The 23,660-nt window shown below is 43.7% G+C and overlaps 1 protein-coding gene across 2 annotated transcripts in view; it reads left to right on the top strand.

Annotated features, from left to right (window-relative positions):
- Positions 1 to 23,660, top strand: part of myo1d (myosin 1D) — a 593,379-nt gene that overhangs the window by 385,368 nt on the left and 184,351 nt on the right. For both annotated transcript variants that reach the window (XM_041173666.1, XM_041173667.1), the window contains one exon: positions 14,546 to 14,650. In XM_041173666.1, the coding sequence (XP_041029600.1) occupies positions 14,546 to 14,650 (105 nt within the window). The remainder of the gene's footprint in view (positions 1 to 14,545; positions 14,651 to 23,660) is intronic.

Here is a 23,660-nt window from a genome sequence, read left to right on the forward strand (position 1 = left end):
AAGCAATACAATCAGACCTGATCAAAATAGAGGATTTCAGAGCCATACCAACTCCCAAAACCAGGATGATTCATAACGGTGCCTCGGGCTGTTCGATGTTTTGACCCCGTTTACCACAATTTCTCTGAGTGAGCAGCTCTGCTTAGAGAACTGCTGTGCAAAAATATACCATACATGTGGCAAAAAGACCACCAGCAAGTATTTGAGTTTTTAAAATCAGCAATATTGAACCAGGATAGCATACTGCAATACTACGATCCTACCAAAGAGACCATTTTGTCAGCTGATGAGCCCCAGAAGTGACTGAGTGCATACATCCTGCAGGAAGAGAAGTCAATTGCCTATATATCAAAGAGTTTGTCACAGACCCAGGCTAGTTGTTCCAATGTTGAGCACAAGACTTTAGCCCTTGTCTTTGGCATAACCAAGTTTCACAAGTACCTTTTTGGAAAGCTTTTCATGATTATTATGCCATTGTAGGTGACTCTTGCAGAGGTCAGATATTTACAAGTGCAAAGAAAATGAAATTGCATCAGATGGAATGAATTTTGACAACTTGACATTGATCTTTAATTGAGACAAATAAAGATCCTTGTCAGATAGTTCAACTTTGAGATCTACAGGAGCATCTCCACACCAAGTTAAGAAATGTAACTGGTTTAAACTTAACTCAATCCTTCCCCATCCACCGAGGAAGATGGCGGAATAGCTAAAACATCATTTTTCAGACTCTTTCCACTGGGGTTAAGGGATATTGGGAGGAGAGTTGAGAGAGAAATATAATTTAAAAAATCAGACTGCCTGTCACAAGGAAATACATATTTGGTGTGTAGGAAAGCCTGAGAGTAAACAAGGCTCTTAACTCCTTCTATCCAAGGGAGCCAGTAGGTTGGCTGATGAGTTTGCATATTCTCTGACAGCTTCAGAGATCATTGGAATCGATCAGTATTCTGAGTCAAAAGTAGCAAATATTCCCCCCCATTGCTAAAGAAAGAGGTGAGGGATGACCTCTCAAATTACAGGCCTGTACATCTTGATTCTCGAAAGTGTTCAAGACTGCTCAACAAGAGTGCAAGGAATCATCGAAAGGATGGGATCTGAGTAGAAAGAGTCAGCAATAGTTCAGAAGGAAATGATCATGTTTGACAAATCTATTGGACTCCTTCAAGGAGGTTGCAAGGTGGACTGCCCTCTCCTTCATGCCTTACCCCACCTCAGCACATCCGGGAACTAGTCAGGTGGCGTGCATATGAGGGGAAATGCTGGCGTAGTGGTAATGTCGTTGGACTTAGTAACCCAAAGACCCATCAGCTAATATTCTGGGGACATGGGTTCAAAACCCACCATGGCAGCCTGTGGAATTTGAATTCAGTTAATAAACCTGGAATATAAAGCTAATCTCAGTAATGGCGACTGTGAAACTATCATCAATTGCTATAAAAACCCATCTGGTTCACTAATGTCCTTTAGGGAAGGAAATCTGCTGACCTTAACTTTTCTGGCCTACAAGTGACTCCCAGCCCAAAGTAATGTGGTTGATTCTTAACTGCACTCTGAAGGGGCCTAGCAAGCCACTCAGTTCAAATGAATGGGCTAAATGGTGGCCTTGCCAGCAATGCCCACACCCCATAAAAGAATTTAAAAAACCGAAAGAAGAAAGGCAGCATAAATAAAATGGAGGAAATTAGAGAATGAGAACGCATTTAGCCCGAATCTTATCCTTTTCAACTGCATGAGGGGAGGAGGAAGGGAATATCGAAATCTCTCTTGAATTATTGATCATGCCTAAATGCACATAAGTTTGATGATGACACATTCTACCTCACCATTACCTCACTCGATTCTGACACTGTCCCTAATCTGTCACTGTTTGTCGGACATCCAGTATTGGGGGAGCTAAGATTTCCTTCAGCTGGGAAGCTGAGCATATCAGTGCAAAGGACAAGGCTGAACCATCTTCAACCAGAAGTGCTGAGTGAATGTTCCATCTCAACCTGCTCCTGAGGTCAGATTCACAGACACCAGCCTTCAGCCAATTCAATTCATTTGCATGTGATATCAAGAAATGCCAAAAGGCTCTGGATACAAGAAAGGCTGTGGTCCTGACAATGTCCCAGCTGTAGTACTGAAGACTTGTTCTCCAGAAATATCTGTGCCCCTAGCCAACCTGTTCCAGTACAGATACAACACTGACATCTAACCAACAGTGTGGTTCGTTGCCTTGGTATGACTTGTCTGAAAAAATCAGGATGAATCCTATCTGGCTAATTAACACCCCATCAGTCTATTCTTAATCATCAGCAAAGTGATCGAAGGTGTCATCAACATTGCTATCAAGTGCCAAATACATAGCAATTACCTGCTCACTGATGCTCAGTTTGAGTGCTGCCAGGGGCACTTAGCTCCAGAACTCTTTAAGCCCTTGGTCCAAACATGGACGGAAGCGCTGAATTCCAGAGGTGAGGTGAGAGTAACTGGTAGCATTTAACTGAGTGTGGCCTCAAGGAGCTGTAGCAAGATTGAAGTCAATGGGAATCAGGGGGAAAATTGCTCATTGTTATAGCCCTACCTAGCACAAATGAAGACGGTTGTGGTTGTTGGAGACCAGTCATCAATGCAGGAGTTCCATAGTGTAGTGCCCTAGATCTAACCATTTACAGCTGCTTCATCAATGATCTTCCCTCCATCATAAGGTTAGAAATGGGGATTTTTGCTATTGACTGCACAATGTTCAGTACCATCCACACTCCTCATATACTGAAGCAGTCCATGCTTGCATGCAGCAAGACCTGGATAAAATTCAGACGTGGGCTGATATGTGGCAAATAACATTTATGCCACACTGTCAGACAATGACTACATTGGATTACGTGGCATACATGCCACAGAAAAGGTCATTCAGCCCAACCAGCCCTTGCTGCTGTTTATGCTCCATTCAAGCCTCCTCCCCGCCTTTCCTCATCTTAATCTATCATTGTAACCCTCTATTCCCTTTGCTCTCATATGCTTACCCAGCTTCTTCACATTTATCTGTGTTCAACTTCATTTGCCAATTATTTACACATTCTACCGGTCGATGAATGTCCTTGCTTAATTATGGGGTACCTTATCAAAGGCCTTTTGAAAATCTAGAAAAATTACATCTGCTTCATTACCATTATCTACGCTCTCTGTTAACTCATCAAAAATATTGAGTAAAGTTGGTCGAGCAAGATTTTCACTTTTGAAATCCATGTTGACTATTGTTATATTTTTAATTTCTAGATGTTCCTCTATTTTTTAGCAGGGATACCATTATTTTTCCTACCACCAATGTTATGCCAACTGCTCTATAATTTCCTGGACATGTCCTGTTCTACTTAAATATGCAAATTACAAAGCTATCCACCAGATCTCTGGCACTGTACCAATTTCTAATGATTTATTAAATATGTGTGGTAATGTCTCTGTTATCTGTTCCCTGGATACTTTTCAAAAACATGGATGCAATCTGTCCGGACCAGGAATTTTATCCTCTTTGAGTTTGTTTAGTTTATTCAACATGGTCCCTTTTTTAAATTTTAAATACACCTATTTCATCTTTCAGTGTCATGTCTATGTCGTAAATATCTCCCTAGGAAAAGCCAAAGCAAAATAATTATTTAATGTTTCTGCCATCTTTCTATCACTGTGTGGTGTTATCCTGTCTTTGTCCTATTCCCATCATGGCCTTCCTTTTTTTCATTGATATACCATCTCAAAAAAGAGAGAATTTAACCATCTCCCCTTGATGTTCAGCAGCATTACCTTCACTGAATCCCCCCACTATCAACATATTTGGGTTTACCTTTGACCAGAAACTGAACTGGACCAGCCATATAAATACTGTGGCTACAACAGCAGATCAAAGGCTGGGAAATTCTGCAGTAAGTAATTCATCTACTCCTCAAAGCCTGTCCACCATCTACAAGGCGCAAGTCAGGTGTGTGGTGGAATACTTCCCACTTGCCTGGATGAGTGCAGCTGTAGTAACACTCCATCCATCCATCCATTTTCACACCACTTCTCCTGGTGAGGGTTGCAATGCAGTAAGCTGAGCAGGGCCAGACTCCCCTTTCCTCAGCCACAAATTCCATCTCCTCCTGGGAGATTCCCAAGCTTTCCCAGGCCAGACGAGAGATGTAATCCCTCGAGTGTCCTGGGTCAGCCTTGAGGCCTCCACCCAGTGGGCCCTGCCCAGTACAGCTCCAGCAGGAGACTACTATGGGACATCCTTATCAGATGCCCAAAATACCTCACCTGGCCCCTCTCTTTCCGGAGGAGCAGCAACCCTACTCCAAGGCTCTCCCAGTAGCCGAACTCCTCACCCTGTCTCAGAGAGTATGCCCAGCATCCCTGTGGAGAAACCTCATTTCCAATGCTTGTACCTGCAATCTTACCCAAAGTTCATGACAATATGGTGAGGATGGGGTCGTAGGTTGACTGGTAAACCGAGAGCTTCATCCTAAAACTTAGCTCATGCTTCACCACCATGGACCAGTAGAGCAAGACTGCAGCTGCTGCTCTGATCCGCTGGTCAATCTCACACTCCCCCCTGCCATCACTCACAAACAAGATCCTGAGATACTTGAACTTCTCCACTAAGGGAAGCTGTTCTCCTGTCACCTGGAGAGAGCAACCCACTCTTTTCTGGGACAGAATCATGACCTTAGACTTAGAGGTACTGATCTGCACCCCAGCCACGTCACACTCGACAGTGAAATGCTCGAGTGCACACTGGAGATCACAGTCGGATGAAACAAGAAGCACAACACCATCTGCAAACAGCAGAGATGCCACCCTCAAGCCCCCAAATTGGGTACTCTTGGTACCTCAGCTGCGCCTTGATATCCTGTCCATGAAAATCACGATCAGGAGTGGAGACAAGATGCACCCTCGGTGGAGTCCAATGCCCACCTTGAACAAATTCGACTTAACGCCGAGAATACGGACACTTCTCTCGGTCCGCGAATAGAGAGACCTGATAGCACACAGAAGCAACATTGCCACCTCATATTCCCGCAATACCTCCCACAAAGTATCCCAAGGAACACAGTCGTATACCTTTTCTGGGCCTACAAAACAGAGTTAGACCGGTTTAGCAAACTCCCATGAACCTTCTATCCGTGAGAGGGCAAAGAGTTGGTCCACTGTTCCACGGCCAGGGGGAGCAGAATCCACATTCTTCCTCCTGAGTCTGAGATTCAACTAACTCTCCAGCGCTCTGGAATAGGCTTTTCCAGGGAAGCTGAGGAGTGTGATCCCTCTATAATTGGAACACATCCTCTGGTCCCCTTAAAGATGAGGACCACCACTCCAGTTTACCAATCTAGTGGTACTGTCCCCGCATTCCACACAACGTTGAAGAAGCACATTAACCACGGTACCCCAGCATTGTCCAGGGGCTTCAACATCTCCGGATGAACCTCATCCACCCCTGCTGCCTTACCACTATGGAAACCCTTGACCACTACAGCTACCACAGTAACAGCAATAGATCTGATCTCACTGGAGGGTTCTGGCCCTGCCTTCTATAAGGAGGATGTGTCCACCAGGTCGAGGGGTTCCTCAAAGTGCTCCTTCCACCTCTCAGCAATCTCCCCCGTTGTGGTCAGAGTTTCCCCACCCTTGCTGAGAACAGCTTTGGCGGCATCCCGCCGACCCTTTCTTACGCACCGACTAGTTTGCCAGAATAATTTCGATGCCATCTGATAGTCTCCATGGCCTTTCCAAACTCCTCCCAAGACTGAGCTTCTGCTTCAGTGACTGCTGCTGCTGTAACCCTCCTAACCTGCCTGTAACTCTCAACCAAATCAGGAGGCCTATCTACAAGCATTGCCCAGAGTGTTTCCTTCTTCAGTTTGACTGCCTCTCTCACCACTGGTGTCCAGTAGGTCCTAGGGTTGCCGCCATGACAGGCACGGACCGCCTTCAAGCCACAGCTTTTCACGGCCACCTCAACAATTGGGGCCTTGAGTATGGTCCATTCTTCCTGAGGTGGGAGTTGAAATCAACAGCACTCAAGAAGCTTAATACCATCCAAAACAAAACAGCCCGCTTGATCGGCACCCCATTCGCCCCCTTAAACATTCACTCCCTCCACCATTGGTGCATAGTGGCTGCAGTGTATGCCATGTACAAGATGCACTGCAGCAACATGACTAACCCTCTTTAACGGCATCTTCCAAACCTACCACCTAGAATAGCAAGGGCAGCAGATGCATGGGAACATCACCAGCTGCAAGCTCCCCTGTAAACCAAACACAATCCTGACTTGGAACTATATCGTCCTTCCATCACTGTCACTGGGTCAAAAACCTGGAACTTCCTTCCTAACAACACAGTAGCTGTACTTATATGACATGAATTGCAGAGGTTCAAGAAGCAGCTCACCACCCCCTTCTCAAAGGCACTCAGGGGTGGGTCATAAATGCAGGCTTTGCCACCAACACTTAAATCCCATGAACAAAGCCATCATGTTCAGTCTCTACAACAAACTGTGTTCCCCAGCCACCATTTTCATCTCTCTCCCTGACAACTGCCTGAGGCTAGACCAGACCATTCACAACCTTTGTGTCCTATTTCACACAAAGATGAGGTTCCATTCTATCACCAAGGCCATCAACTTCCACTCCTACAACATGAATATGCCCTTGCCTCAGCTCATCTGTACTGAAACCCTTTTCCATACCCTTGTTATCTCTAGACTTGACTATTCTGATGCATCCCACCTGCCACCTTTCATAAAATTGAGCATATCCAAAACTCTACCGCCCATATCCTAATTCACATCAAGTCCCATTCACCCACGGCACCCTGTGCTCAATGATCCACATTGACTACTCAGTCAACATCTCCGTTTTAAGATTCTCATACCCTGTTTTCAAATCCCTCCATGGCCTTGTCCTTCATTATTTCTGTAACATTCTCCAGTTCTACAATCCTCTGAGGTCTCTGCACTTCTCCAATTCTGGGCTCTTGCACATCCATTGGCAGCCTTCAATTGCTTAATTGCCTATTTGGCTCAGGAATTTCCTTCCTAAACCCTTCTGCCTCTACCTCTCTTTCCCCCTTTAAGACTTACCTTAAAACTTAGCTCTTTGACTAAGCTTTTGGTCATCTGTCTGAATATCATCTTATGTGATTTGGTTAACATTCCTGTGAAACACCCTGGGACATTTTATTATGTTAAAGGTGCTATATAAATGCAGTATTTTTAAATAGTATTTTTGTGTGGTGTGAGGGATAGGAAGTGAAGGTGCCAGGTGAGCTACTTACTTCCTATGTAATTGAATTTTATAATTTCCTAATTATGAAGGTCAAGCTTTATTTTTAAGCTGTCTTGCATTCTGCAGTATATTATTTGACACCACTCTGTTGGACCTAACCCTGTCTAGTGTCCTTTCTTTCTCTTCAGTATCTCAGGCCAGATTTTGGTCATGTTTCTTCCAGCAGATGAAACATTAAACTGTAAAATCCTGTTGACCTTAAATGTCAACTAGTGGTTCCTTTCACAGCTATGACAAAATGCAAATTTATGGAGCACCTGACCCCCTCAATCTCCTCTCTAAAGTGTACAGAGCTTTAAAACACAAGCTTGGCATCTCTGGCTCACTATCTTGTCTTCTGTGTCATTCTCTTCTATCTTGATGGCGTTTTCCAGGATGGACCTTGGTCCGCTGTCTAGGAATTAATGTTAAAAATGACTTGCTAGATGTGGTATTCTGAAGTAGGCATCTCTCTTTGGACCCATCATCATTGCTATTACACAAATCTATTGGCAAAGCAATTGGATCGGTCACAGATATTGTGCTGACACTAAGTGGAAGTGAAATTCTAAGCTACTTCCCACTGTTAATGTGAGAAGAGATCTATGTATCACTTTTAAGAAGGTACCTTGAATTACTTGCCGCAACGAAGTGCAGCGATTTTGTCTCTTTCCCTTGGTGACACCATCAGCTGTGTGTTTTTCAACAGCAGCTTAATTTTTTGAAATGTGCAAAGTTGACCACCTTGATAGCTAGTGAAGAGTGCAGGACACTGATTAAATAATGTACTGACAAAGTACCCAGTCAGTAAAATACCTGTTAGGTTTAAAATATTGGCATTTGCAATTATTTAGAAAAACTTGTTACAGTTATGAAATTTATAAGATTGCTATGTTTTGGAACTGTGTCCTAAGGTAAAAGGAAGAGGGTCATGTGACCTGTTCTTCAGTCTGCCTGACAGTAAGCCTGGGTAAAACAAAAACAGAATTACCTGGAAAAACTCAGCAGGTCTGGCAGCATCGGCGGAGAAGAAAAGAGTTGACGTTTCAAGTCCTCATGACCTTTCAGCAGAACTGAGTGAATCTCAGGAAAGGGGTGAAATATAAGCTGGTTTAAGGTGTTTGGGGGGGGGGTGGGGGGAGAGAAGTTGGGGGGTGCTGGGGTGGTTGTAGGGACAAGCAAGCAGTGATAGGAGCAGATAATCAAAAGATGTCACAGACAAAAGAACACAGTTCTGTCGAAGGGTCATGAGGACTCGAAACGTCAACTCTTTTCTTCTCCACCGATGCTGCCAGACCTGCTGAGTTTTTCCAGGTAATTCTGTTTTTGTTTTTGTTTTGGATTTCCAGCATCTGCAGTTTTTTTGTTTTTGTTTTTATCAGACAAAAGCTTGGGTGGTTTGATTGTTAAGAGATCAAAGGAAGACTTAGATTGTTTTACTGGGAAGAAGGTGTGGGATATTTATCCTTGAAGACAATGGCCGCAGCCTGTGTGTTAACAGTGGAGACTGAGAAAAATACCAGAAAAATGTTGAGAATGTGGGTTGTAAATAGTTGTCCTTTAAACTATCCATTTAGTTCCAAGATGAAAGAGAGTTGGGCTCTCAAGGATAGCTAATTATCATTTCTACCTAGATACGACTCCTTCTTCCATTACGTCAACCTGTTTACCCTTCTTCCACACCTTTACAAATGAGCGATAAGCCCAGATTGTAACAATACGAGATACTGTGAGCATGTGCAAGGATGGTCCTCTGCAATCTGATAACACCTAAAACAATGGACGCTTAAAATGGTGCCATTGTTTGTTCAATTAAGTTGATTTCATGCCAGTCACGAGTGAAGCTTGAATGCATTCGGATCTGATGACACTAGTGCACAGTATAAGTACGTGGGCTATTTACAAGTATGTGCAAAGAATTTCAAGCACTGTTGTCACCATTCAGCATGTCAGTTCCTTTGCCATTAATGTCACAGCACTCATAAACACTGCAAACCAATTCAATTAGAGGTGCAAAGAGATGGAGACCAATGGCCCTTGCAGCATATTAGTGTGTATGCAGACTTTGAGGCAACTTCCCCAATGGTTCAGTGGACTGATGAACTGCCCAGTATGATGCTACACAGATCAGAGGGTTTCAAATTATGTAGCTGTTGTAGTTGCCTCTGCATTCCAGGAGAAATCATCCAGGATGTTTGCTCCTGATCATCATCTGCTCCTGTGACCTTTACTAAAACATGGTGGGCATTGGATGAGATCAGGAACAGATGTAATGGTTCGAAAGTCATTTCCCCTTTACTCCTCCTTTTTCTTTGGCAGTTCTTCGGATCATGGAATACTTGTTTTCACTCCATTTCAATGGGTTTTGAGATGGCCGATAAGTCCAATGCACGATCTGCAGACTCTGCCGGGTGCGGTGCGGGTGGTACTTGAAGAGATGAGTAGATAATGTGTTTGGATGTTTGAGTGCGCTCTCCAGCACCTCACTTTCATCGCTGCGTGCTCCTGATGAAGTCTTTTAATGTGCTCTTTGCCTTTCCAAATAAGCCTCCTCCCTTTTGGCCAGTCACATGCCGGGGACTCCTATGGATTGGCAGAGATATTTGATCTCTTCAGGGATGCTTTGAGGACATCCTTAAAGTGTTTCTGCTGTCCTCCTTGGAGTTTTCTGCCATATCCAAGTTCTGAGTAGAACAAAGATAAAAACAAAAAACTGCGGATGCTGGAAATCCAAAACAAAAACAGAATTACCTGGAAAAACTCAGCAGGTCTGGCAGCATCGGCGGAGAAGAAAGGAGTTGACGTTTCGAGTCCTCATGACCCTTCAACAGAACTGAATGAATATTAGGAGAGGGGTGAAATATAAACTGGTTTAAGGTGTGGGGGGGGGGGGGGGGGTGGGGGGGAGGCGGTGTGGTGGGGGGAGAGAAGTGGGGGGGTGGGGTGTGGTTCTAGGGATAAGCAAGCAGTGATAGGAGCAGATAATCAAAAGATGTCACAGACAAAAGAACAAAGAGGTGTTGCAGGTGGTGATATTATCTAAACAAATGTGCTAATTAAGAATGGATGGCAGGACACTCAAGGTACAGCTCTAGTGGGGGTGTGGTGGAAGGGTGTAAAAGGTATAGATTTAAAAATAATGGAAATAAGTGGGAAAAGAAAAATCTATATAAATTATTGGAAAAAACAAAAGGAAGGGTGAAGAAATGGAAAGTGGGTGGGGATGGAGGAGGGAGTTCAAGATCTAAAGTTTTTGAATTCAATATTCAGTCCAGAAGGTCGTAAAGTGCCTAGTCGGAAGATGAGGTGCTGTTCCTCCAGTTTGCGTTGGGCTTCACTGGAACAATGCAGCAAGCCAAGGACAGACATGTGGGCAAGAGAGCAGGGTGGAGTGTTAAAATGGCAAGCGACAGGGAGTTTTGGGTCTTTCTTGCGGACAGACCGCAGGTGTTCTGCAAAGCGGTCGCCCAGTTTACGTTTGGTCTCTCCAATGTAGAGGAGACTGCATTGGGAGCAGCGAATGCAGTAGACTAAGTTAGGGGAAATGCGAGTGAATTGCTGCTTCACTTGAAAGGAGTGTTTGGGCCCTTGGACGATGAGGAGAGAGGAAGTGAAGGGGCAGGTGTTGCATCTTTTGCGTGGGCATGGGGAGGTGCCTTGGTGGGGGTTGAAGAGTAGGAGCCGATGGAGGAGTGGACCAGGGTGTCCCGGAGGGAACAATCCCTACGGAATGCCGCCGAGGGGGGTGAAGGGAAGATGTGTTTGGTGGTGGTATCATGCTGGAGTTGGCGGAAATGGCGGAGGATGACCCTTTGAATGCGGAGGCTGGTGGGGTGATAAGTGAGGACAAGGGGGACCCTAACATGTTTCTGGGAGGGAGGAGAAGGCGTGAGGGCGGATGCGCAGGAGATGGGCCGGACACGGTTGAGGGCCCTGTCAACTACCGTGGGTGGAAAACTCCGGTTAAGGAAGAAGGAGGACATGTCAGAGGAACTGTTTTTGAAGGTAGCATCATCAGAACAGATGCGACAGAGGCGAAGGAACTGAGAGAATGGGATGGAGTCCTTACAGGAAGTGGGGTGTGAGGAGCTGTAGTCGAGGTAGCTGTGGGAGTCAGTAGGCTTGTAATGGATATTGGTGGACGGTCTATCACCAGAAATTGAGACAGAGAGGTCAAGGAAGGGAAGGGAAGTGTCAGAGATGGACCACGTGAAACTGATGGAGGGGTGAAGATTGGAAGCAAAATTAATAAAAATTTTTCCAGGTCCTGACAAGAGCATGAAGCAGCACCGAAATAATCATCGATGTACCGGAGAAAGAGATGTGGGAGGGGGTCGGAGTAGGACTGGAATAAGGAATGTTCCACATACCCTATAAACAGACAGGCATAGCTGAGTGTCCTGCCATCCATTCTTAATTAGCATATTCGTTTAGATAATATCGCCACCTTCGACACCTCTTTGTTCTTTTGTCTGTGACATCTTTATCTGCTCCTATCACTGCTTGCTTGTCCCTACAACCACACCACTTCCCCACTTCTCTCCGCCCCCCCCACCTTAAACCAGCTTATATTTCACCCCTCTCCTAATATTACACAGTTCTGTTGAAGGGTCATGAGGACTTGAAACGTCAACTCTTTTCTTCTCCACCGATGCTGCCAGACCTGCTGAGTTTTTCCAGGTAATTCTGTTTTTGTTCTGAGTAGCACAGTTGTGTGTGGAGCCCTGTGTCAGGCATATGAACAACATGCTGTCCCACCCAGCAGAGCTGGTTTTGAGTGATTAGTGCATCAGTGCTGGACATGTTGGTTTGGGAGAGGATGCTACTGTTGGATCGCCATTCTTGCCACTGGATTTTGACGATCTTGTGAAGGCCTCCCCTCTACATCCAGATGAAGAGACCCTACAAGAGTCAGTGCTTTCAGAGGACTTGAGGATGAGGCTTGTTAGCAATGTGAGTAAGTCCGTCGCATCACACACTGATCATTCATTCATTGCTACCTGATGATGTGATGGGACAAACTGAAAATACTTGATGGTCCGCTCTTATCTCGCTCCATTCCTGGCCCCTTGACCAAACCAGTCATCAAAGTAAATTATTCAGCAAGAATTATTTAATATACCCCAACCTAAGGTGGGGGATCTGACTCCCATATCCCACACTCAAATTAGTGAGCTATATTGGTGCTGAGTTCTTTCAGAACTCGGTTGGAACTTCTAAGGGAATGCAGCATTTCATGCTTTGGGAGGACAGTGTGCCATAGTATGCCATCCCCTCAAACAACTGAGTATAGCTTCACTGCCACTGAGAAAACAAGGAATTCTCTAGTACAGCCTTCCTTCCAGTAGAAGGGGCTTGCATTGATTGAAATATAGGTGAAAATGAAGCGGGGATTGGAGTTTGTATATCTGTCTTCCCCTTATTTTACAAATGCAGCCTATGCAAGCGAGGAAAAGTAAACTAGTGATTGTTGGAAGTCTGAAGTGAGAATTAGAAATGTTAGCAATGTGAAGTAGGTCTGACCGCAACTGAAAGAGAAAAGACAGCTTAACGTTCTGCGTTTGATCAGTCATTAGAACTTGGTTCATAAAAGCATTGACTTGTATCATCTCTTTAGTGTTTTAGGATTTTATTGACACCGAAGGAACAAAGTAAGTTAGAGATTTGTAACAGAGGGTGATAGGACATCAAATCCTGCATCAGAAACAATCCTTAACTTTTATTAAGAGAGGTGGAGAAATATTTGAAAAGAAAAGAAGTTAGAGTATGAGGAAAGGGAAGGAGAATGGGCCTAAGTATGGATAACTCTTTCTGAAAGTTGGCATGGGTGCAGTAGGATGAATACCCACCTTCCTGTAGGATTTTATAATTCCATCACTGTTCCTATCCTGTGTACTTCCCTCATTTTTTTATATCTTTTTAATGAAAAGATACAAATGTAACTGAAGAAAGTGATTTATTTGTGAAACTGGCAGAGTGACAATGTCACTGGCTCGTAATCCAGAGACCTAGGCTAATGCTGTGGGGACGCGTGTTCAAGTCCCACCGTGGCAGCGAGTGGAATTTAAATTCAATTGATACATCTGGAACTGAAAGATAGTCTTAATAATGCTGACCATGAAATTATCACCGATTGTTGTAAAAACGCATCTGGTTTACTGATGTTCTTTCGGGAAAGAAATCTTGCCACCCTTACCTGGTCTAGCTTATATGTGACCCCAGTTCCACAGCAATGTGTTTGACTCTTAACTGCCCTCTGAAATGATTTAGTAAGCCACTCAGTTCAATGGAATTAGGAATGGGAAACAATGCTGGCCTTGCCAGCGACACCCATATCCTATCAAAGAATCAAAAAAACAGATAAAATATAAAATTATGTTCAATTTTATTGTAATGTGATTTTTTTTTTGCAAGAGGCAAATATTTGAAGCAGAGAAAATTAATAGTTATGCAGGCCAATGAGTCCAGTTTTGGATTAATCTAACAAAGTGTTGGCTTTGACATGAATGGCAAGCGGCCCTCTCCTATGCTGTCAAGTTCTGTCTTTCTACTTGGGAGTTTGATCTCGGAAAGTAAACACAAAAATAGATCCCAGACACTGGTTAAAGACAACTGTTGTACATGACTTTCCTGAGGTCATATATCCAGTGTAACAAAGAATCAGATTTCCAGGGATTTGAATTTTCCACTGTGTCACATTGCTACCATGGGCCTGAAAAAGCCTGTTGCCTGATCTAGCAGAATCTATTTCCAGTCTGACAGGCTGTGTATGATAGTGTGAAACTAAACTGTAAATTAAAACATTTTAATCAGTAAAGGCAATGTGACTTCAAATTTACAATTCGTACATGTCATTTTCCTTTTTCACAACTTTCACTAACCTTGATGAATCAATTTATTTTGTTGATGTATTATTCAGAAATTGATTTTTCACACTGCAAATGAAGTGAGTTGTCCCAATTTAAGGAGTATTCTGTCTGGGAGTTCTGTCTTCAAGTCACAACTTCAGGATTAGTTTCACCTTCAGAGTCACTCCCTATTTTCCAGTTAAGTTTTTATTACCTGTTGTCTTCTTATTTAAAAAGCACTGTAGTTTTGGAACAGAATTGTTATAATCGCCAAGAAGCAGGGTTTTTGCTTTTATCACATGTGTTGGTGGGATTACAAGCACAGTCATTTTGGTGAAGGACCAGAAAGCAGCAACTGTCTTTGTGATGGAACTGAAAAAGTCACTTACCAGCTCTTTGTTACTTTTTCAGAAACGGGATAACCCACAGCTGACACCTGCCTTCTCTGCAAGAGCCAGTGAGCTGAAGCGAAAAGACAAATACATGAACACGCTCTTTTCCAGTCATGTACGGAAGGTAAGCGCATGATTTGTCCTGATGGCAGGTTGACAGAAGCATCTCAATTCAAATGCATTTGGATTCTCCTCAGCCGACATAATTTTATATTCTTCCTTAATAATTCACTGAATAAATCACCCTGTGTGATAGAGTAGAACTCAGAACCCTGAATTAACTGATATCAGCTGCAGTTGCTGTAGCAATGACACAATCATTGTCAATAACTCCAAGCTCAGAAGGGAAATAAATAAAATCAGCATAAGTTCCATATGGTTAAGTAAAGAAAAGATTCTGTCAGCTATCTAGCTGTTGTCACAGACTCTAAATTACCAACTCCCTCAATCTATCCAATTCTATTTTCAATTTTGATAAAATGAATCACTAGTTAGGTCTCAACTGAGTATTGTGCCCAGTTCCGGTTTGAGGAAGGATGTCAAGGGTGCAGAGAAGATTTACGAGAATGGTACCAAGGGCGAGGGGATCCAGTTATGTGGAGAGACTAGAGATTGTTCTGGAAATGTTCTTCTTAGAGCAAAGGAGGTTGAGGGGAGGTTTCAAAGAAGGCTCTGGAAAGAGTAGGTAGAGTGAAACTTAATGTGGATGGCAAAAGAACCAAAGGTGACATTGGGGAAAACGTTTTTGCACAGCAACTGGCTAGGATCTGGAATGTGCTGCCTGAGAGAGAGTGGTGAGGGCAGATCCAAGAAAGGCTTTCAAAGGAAACTGAATAATTATATGAAGAAAAGTGCAGAACAGTGGGAAAAGGATCGGGATGTGGGACTAGGCAAGTTGTTCTTGCAGGGAGCTGGCATAGACACAAAGGGCCAAATGGCCGTCTTGTGTGATGTAACCATTTTATGATTCTATGATTCTAAGTATTCTGTTATTCAAAACTTTATGAGAGCTTGTGATAGAGTGGATGGGGAGAAACTGTTTCCACTGGTAGGAAGGTCTGTAACTAAAGGGCACAGATTTAAATTAATTGGTAAAAGAACCAGAGCGGAGATGAGGTTTTTTTTTTCACATACTAAGTTGTGCTGTGCTGCATTGTCTGAAAGGGTGATGGAAACAGATTGATAGTAACTTTCAAAATGGAATTGAAGGGAAAGATTTGCAGGGCTATGGGGAGCGGGAATAAATGGATAGCTCTTTCAAAGAACTGACACAGAAATGATGGGCCAAATGATGACCTCCTGTATTATATGATTCTATGACACATCCTCACCATTTGAACCCACTGTCCCCTTAGCTGTCCAATCCCCAGCTTCCCCATCCTTTATGTCAAGTGATCAAAATTGCCTACTTCAAATGCTATCCAGTGACTCATATTGGAAAATTTGCACTTACGGATGTTGGGGTAAGTCCCTTGTTAACAGTTGCTATGGAGATTCGTCATAAAGAAGGCCATTTGGATGAGATATTAGCTCAGTGGAGCAACGCCACAGTGAGGAGGTTTTGTGGGGTTGAGGAAGGTTTTGTGGGCGGGTGGGGAGGAGGGGATGCCATGGGGAAATAACAGATGGACTGCAGCAGCTCAAGAACATGGTGACCACCACCTTCCCAAAGGCAATTAGGGATGGGAAACAAATGGTGGCTGTGCTGACAATGCTTGCATCCCATGTAAGAATTAAAAACATAAGGATTAGGGGGAAACGTCCTGGAAATGGAGGTGCAAGTTGCCCCACAGGACCTGTTCCTTTATTCTAAACAGTCTCTGTTTAAAAGCTTTCATTTGGAATTCAAACAACAAGAGCTCTTCAAAATGACAGAATCTTGTGCTCAAAGTAACTATTGCATTTGACACCATTAATTTCCAGTAATGTGCAAAAGTGTTCCATTCCTGACATTTTCTCAATAAGAACAGGAAAAAAAACAATGTTAAGTGTGGGATTGCAGAATAAAAGCAACTTTTTTTGAATAGTCAAAAAATTATTTTTTTCCAAATGCCCAACAGATGCATTCCACAATTAATATTCAGAAATATTCACAATGTCAACAGATGAGCTGCTAACTTTCGCAGTACACGGGAGCAAACATATTTTTAATGCGTGTATATATTTCTCAATGCAGTGTATGAAATACTGTGGCCTTTTAAAGAGATTTTTGAGCTGCACTTCTGCAACGCTGTGGGAATATTCTAAGTGCCGCTAATTTCTCAGTTTCACCTACGAGGAGTTGCTGGATTGAAAGATGGAGCAAGCTCATGTTAAGGGGTGTCGTTCCGAATTTGGAGCTGAGACTTGAGTGGCCGGAGCTATGTACTGTATACCGTGCATATGATTAAACTCTACTTGACCTGGAGGTGCTTGGTGCTAATGAAACAGTGCCCAAAATGAAAACTCTTTCATTTCCCCAACTCTGGAACCCTTCGTTTTGTTGTCTGATAGTGTGACCATGTGGAACACAAGTCAAATGGCTGAATGTTGGTTAAAATGGTTGGAAAAATGGAGGGAAAGACTTCAGGCTGGCAGAGAACTTCTTTTATTTTTATAAATAGACTGCTGGAAATTCTCAGCTGGTTTGGCAGCATCTCTGGAGAGAGAAACAGCGTTAACGTTTTGAGTCCAATATAACTCCTCTTCAAAACTGTTTTTATTTCTGATCCCCAGCATCCGTGGTATTTTGCTTTTATTCTTATATTTTTATGTCTGGCCTGCTGATTTTCCTCTGACCTCTAGCTAAGAGTAAAGAGCTAACTTGAATGGTTTGCTTTCACTACCTTAAAAAGGAATCTGTGGAGCAGGCAAGGGAGAAATAAAAACAAAAAACAAAAAACTGCAGATGCTGGAAATCCAAAACAAAAACAGAATTACCTGGAAAAACTCAGCAGGTCTGGCAGCATCGGCGGAGAAGAAAAGAGTTGACGTTTCGAGTCCTCATGACCCTTCAACAGAACTGAATGAATATTAGGAGAGGGGTGAAATATAAACTGGTATACCACCAGCTTATATTTCACCCCTTCCTGGGATTCGCCTAGTTCTGTCGAAAGGAAGAAATAATTTGCATTTATACAGCTCCTTTCACAACTTCAGGACATCTCAAAGAACCTCACAGCTAATGAAGCACTTTGAAAGTGCAGTTATGACAGCCAATTTGCACCATCACCCAACAAACAGCTATGACATAAATGATCAGATGACCTGTTTTCGTGATGTTGGTTGAAGAACACTGGCAAGGACGTGCTAAGGACATAAAATTAAGAGCAGGAGTAGGCCATTCAGCCCTTCAAAATGCTCAACATTCAATGAGATCATGACTGATCTTCTTCACCTGCTGCCTCCTGCACTATCCCCATATCCGTTCATTCCCCTAATATCCAAAATTTTATCAATGCGACTTGAATATACTCATCAATTGAACATCTACAGCACACTGGTTTAGAGACTCCCAAAAGGCCACAACCTTTTGAAAGAAGAAATTTCTTCTCAGTCCTAAATAGTCAACCTCTTATCCTGAGTTCTTGACTCCCCAGCACCTATCCTGTCAAATTCCTTAAGAATTTTATGTGTTTCCAATGAGTTAACCTCTTATTCTTCTAAGCTCTGTGGAAAGCTCTGTCTACCTTACTCAACCTGTCCTCATAAAACAACCCTATCATTCCAGAAATCAACTTAGTGAACCTTTGTGACATTCCCTCTAATGCAAGTATTTCCTTCCCTAGGTAGGAAGATCAAAACTGTACACGGAACAGGTGCGATCTCATCCAAGCCCTATACAATTACAGCAAGACCTCGTGGCCTTAGACCTGGATTTTCACAGAGCCGGGATGACTCCAGAGCCATTTAAAAATGGCAGCGGGATCAGACTCCAGGATTCCCATCCCATTCCCAGCACTGGCAATTTTCACCAATGTGGGATAAGCGTGCAGGCAGTAAGCCTGCACCCTGCTCTCCCAAACTGGCCAGCTCTATTGTGGGGTTAGGAATTTCCTCGTGCCCCCCAATTTTGTGGAGTGGGGCCTGCTTTTCCTTAACTTGTGGTTCATGGTCCCTCAGAGGAGCCGTGAACCATAGTCTTGATTGAGGAAACTTGTGAAAGGTAAGCTCAAAAGGACTTACCCGTGCCCCCAGCCACTCCACATGGCCCCTCATACCCTACATGTCAACTCAGTGCTAACTCATGTCCCATAACCCAACCGCTCCCCGTAATGCCTCATACTGTCCAAGCCAACTTGTGGCCCTTCTATGCCCATTCATCAAGTATGAACCATGTACATAATGAGCCATAAATAACAATGGCAAGTGTGGAACTGCTAAGGAAAAACACGCCCATTCAGAAATGCTCTTTGAAAAAAAAACCGCTGTTCTTACAACTCTGTAAAAGTGTCACACAAACAGACCATTAAAGTATTAATAACAGAGGCTTCAAACACTTCACACTGCTTAATCTTGCCCAAAGAAATCATGCTTAGCTGAGAGCCCAGACCAATAAAAGCATTAGTTCAGCAGGGAATCTGTTTTGACAAGTGAAGGGAATTGTTGACATTGCTTGATCAACATCTTTAAGTGGTTATAGTAACCATATTTCTGTGGTTCCTTTTGCAAATATCTCTGTTTATTTGGACTGAATTGGCATGGAGGGTATGAGGGGTTATGAGGAGTGGGTGAGGAGCATGAAGAGTGAGGGCTAAAAGGCCCTAACTGCTTTTATTACAATAGGGACCAAGTCCCACAGAACAAAGGCGGGCCTTCCAGGCAGCCTGCCTCAACATTCGCCCATCCCCATGGCAACCTAGGATCCTTTTCCGGGGTTGGTGAGCCCAACTCCATCCCACACCCATGAACCCTGACCCCCAGAGCAAAAACTGAGAGACTCAATGCTTTGTTACAATCCCAGCTGATATTAATACTAGATAAGTCAGATCTCAGAATGAAACCTGGCTTGATAGATCCTAACTTTTTTTTAAAGAAACCATGGAGGAAAGTTACGAAACAAATTCACAGGAATCTGCTGGTGAACATTTAAAGGATAAAACATTTGTTAAATAAAAAGTAAAATGAACTATATTACACCAGCCAAAAATGATTGGAAAGATCTCAATGCAAACACAAGAAAATGATTTAAATTGCATGATTCCTTCAACACAGTTTAACTTATGCCTATCTTATACTCGAATAGTCAGGGAAATTTGAGGTACACGTGAATTACCAGGCGATCTGTGGTCAGGCACACCACACTCCCAAAATAAATGACAGATGCAACCAAAGTAGATTCCGTGGATTTCTCAACAACCCACGCAGACGCTCATCACACAATGAGCCAACTGGTCTCCCTGGAGCTCTGTCTCTCTCACGAGGGTTTCCAATCTCCCCGTTTGAAGAACTCGCCTTTGATTTTTCACACGAGCGTCACTCCCACTCTGATGGCTTCAGTAGGGATACAGTTCCAGGGTTTCAAACTCACCTTCTGAGATTCTTTTCCCCTGGATCTCAGAATGCACTTGAGCTTCACCTTCACATTTTCAGATCTTCGGCCATGCTAAGCAGAACACCACTGCACCAAAAGGGTACCTTTGCCCCAACAGCCCGCAGTATGGAGCCATCAACATTCGGCTGCCTCCTCAGATCTTCGGGGTTTCTCTCAAGCCCTCTTTGCTTCAAGTCTGGTCCCTGCAGCTCTTTCTTTAATTTGGAGCTTATTTCTCTGCTCCTTCCTTTCACCTTTACTTAAAAGGACCTGTTTCTAATTCCTGCCCTTGTCTGTTACCAGGGGCTGTCACCTGGGACCTCTTTCTGATTCCTGTCTTTGCCCCTTTCTGAGACTTTCTTCTGGCAGCTCTTTCTGTCCCACTCCATGGTTTGGAACCTTCTCCCTGACCCCCTCTACATGTGCTACTCCTCGGGGGACACATTCTGTAATGGTGTGCCGGCTCAAGTCACCTGACCTGCCGTTCCATGCCATTTAATTTCTTTGTTTCTTTATCTTATGTGCAGGCAGGCGGGCCTGGTTCCCTGCCTGAAAAACGGGAAAAAAGCACTAACTGCACATGCGGCCATTTCCCGGCTGGCACATGTGCAGAAGGCCCTAAGCTCCAACCTCCGACTGCTGATTTTAAAATAAGTATCGCGTTCCATCACAGCTTTGAATCAAGGCAGGTCTGCCGAATCTGTAAACTTCCTGACTCGAGCTACCTACCTCAGTCATGAAAAATCCAGCACTTATACTCCAATCCCAATGTAAGAAAACCTAACACATTTGCTTTCCTAGTGCTGTCAACTTCCTGTGATTACTCTCTCTGAATGCCAGTATTTCTCAACCATTTAAAAAATATTCAGAGTTCCTATTTTTTGTACCAAAGTGGATAATTTCACATTTATCCACATTATATTTCATCTGCCATATTCTTTCTTGCCCACTAAACCTAACAATATCATTTGTAAAACAAAAACAGAATTACCTGGAAAAACTCAGCAGGTCTGGCAGCATCGGCGGAGAAGAAAAGAGTTGACATTTAGAGTCCTCATGACCCTTCAACAGAACCAGGTGAATCCAAGGAAAGGGGTGAAATATAAGCTGGTTTAAGGGGGGGTGGGGGGGTGGTTGGGTTGGGGGAGAGAAGTGGAGGGGGTTGGTGTGGTTGTAGGGACAAGCAAGCAGTGATAGGAGCAGATCATCAAAAGATGTCACAGACAAAAGAACACATAGGTGTTGAAGTTGGTGATATTATCTAAACAAATGTGCTAATTAAAAATGGATGGTAGGGCACTCAAGGCACAGCTCTAGTGGGGGTGGAGGGCACTCAAGGTACAGCTCTAGTGGGGTTGGGGGAGCATAAAAGATTTAAAAAGATTTAAAAATAATGGAAATAGGTGGGAAAAGAAAAATCTATATAATTTATTGGAAAAAAACAAAAGGAAGGGGGAAGAAACAGAAAGGGGGTGGGGATGGAGGAGGGAGTTCAAGATCTAAAGTTGTTGAATTCAATATTCAGTCCAGAAGGCTGTAAAGTGCCTAGTTGGAGGATGAGGTGCTGTTCCTCCAGTTTGCGTTGGGCTTCACTGGAACAATGCAGCAAGCCAAGGACAGACATGTGGGCAAGAGAGCAGGGTGGAGTGTTAAAATGGCAAGCAACGGGGAGGTTTGGGTCATTCTTGAAGACAGACCGCAGGTGTTCTGCAAAGCGGTCGCCCAGTTTACGTTTGGTCTCTCCATGTAGAGGAGACCACATTGGGAGTAACGAATGCAGTAAACTAAGTTGGGGGAAATGCAAGTGAAATGCTGCTTCACTTGAAAGGAGTGTTTGGGCCCTTGGACGGTGAGGAGAGAGGAAGTGAAGGGGCAGGTGTTGCATCTTTTGCGTGGGCATGGGGAGGTGCCAAAGGTGGGGGTTGAGGAGTAGGGGGTGATGGAGGAGTGGACCCGGGTGTCCGGGAGGGAACGATCCCTACAGAATGCCGCCGGGGGGGGGTGAAGGGAAGATGTGTTTGGTGGTGGTATCATGCTGGAGTTGGCGGAAATGGCGGAGGATGATCCTTTGAATGCGGAGGCTGGTGGGGTGATAAGTGAGGACAAGGGGGACCCTAACATGTTTCTGGGAGGGAGGAGAAGGCGTGAGGGCGGATGCGCTGGAGATGGGCCGGACACAGTTGAGCCCATCGTTTAGATAATATCCCCAACTTCAACACCTATGTGTTCTTTTGTTCTTTTGTCTGAGACATCTTTTGATGATCTGCTCCTATCACTGCTTGCTTGTCCCTACAACCACACAACCCTCCTCCACTTCTCTCCCCCCACCCAGCTTATATTTCATCCCTTTCCTTGGATTCACCTAGTTCTGTTGAAGGGTCATGAGGACTCGAAAAGTCAACTCTTCTCCGCCGATGCTGCCAGACCTGCTGAGTTTTTCCAGGTAATGCTGTTTTTGTTTTGGATTTCCAGCATCCGCAGTTTTTTGTTTTTAATATCCTTTGTATCCTCTGTGTCTTTCTCATTTCTTAATTCCCTACCCAACTTTGTATTGTCAGTAAACTTGGGCAGCACCTTCCGAGCCCTCTCCAGCCTAGAACGACAAGGGCAGCACATATATGAGAACACCCCCACCTGCAAGTTCCCCTCCAAGCCACACACCATGTTGACTTGCAACTATATCGCCATTCCCTCACTGTCGCTGGGTCAAAATCCTTGAACTCCCTTCCTTAAAAGCACTGTGAGTGTACCTACGCCACATGAACTGCAGCAGCTCAAGAAAGAGGCTCACCATCAATTTCTCGAGGGCAATTAGGGATGGGCAATAAATGCTGTCCTAGCCAGTAACATCCACCTCCCTTGAAAGAATAAATAAAATAGAACTTTGATACATTATACTCAGTCCCCTCATCTAAGTTATTGATATAGACTGTAAGTAGCTGAGGCCCAAGCACTGATCCTTGTCGTACTCTGCTAGATACACCATCCAACCTAAAAATGTTCTGGTTATTCCTACTCTCTCTTTTCTGTCTGTTAACCAATCCTTAATCCATGATAATTATTATCTCCATTGTCACGACTCCTAATTTTGTGTATGAACCTATTATGATGCACGTTATCAAATGCTTTTTAAAAACCCAAGCATGTCCACTGGTCCCCCCAATCCACGATTTAGTTACAAACTCAAAAAACTCCAACATATTTTATGATTTACTAAGTGCCTTATTATCACATCCCGAATAATAGATTCTAGCATTTTCCCTATGACTGATGCCAGGTTAACTGGCCTTTGTTTCCTATTTTCTCTCTCCCTTCTTTCTTAATTAGTGAGGTTATATTTGCTGCCTTTCAATCCACTGGGACCATTTAGAACCTAGAGATTCTCTGCGTCTTTGAATAAACAAGTTTGAAACACAGGAGAAAAAAAATCAGTTCATGGAAGGTTATTTTTTCTAAAGTTCCACATAAACCTTGCAAGCCTAGAGGGAAATAAAAAAAAAATCAGACGCCTTCTGTTTCCTTTGCTGTTGGAAGGTTGCTGCTCAGCTTTTAATGAAGCAGTTATTGAGGCCATGAGACACATTGCAGCAATATCAATACTCATTAACAGCTGAGCTGATGT

The sequence above is a fragment of the Carcharodon carcharias genome, chromosome 23 (assembly GCF_017639515.1).
Source record: "Carcharodon carcharias isolate sCarCar2 chromosome 23, sCarCar2.pri, whole genome shotgun sequence".
In the NCBI taxonomy this organism is placed as follows: domain Eukaryota; kingdom Metazoa; phylum Chordata; class Chondrichthyes; order Lamniformes; family Lamnidae; genus Carcharodon; species Carcharodon carcharias.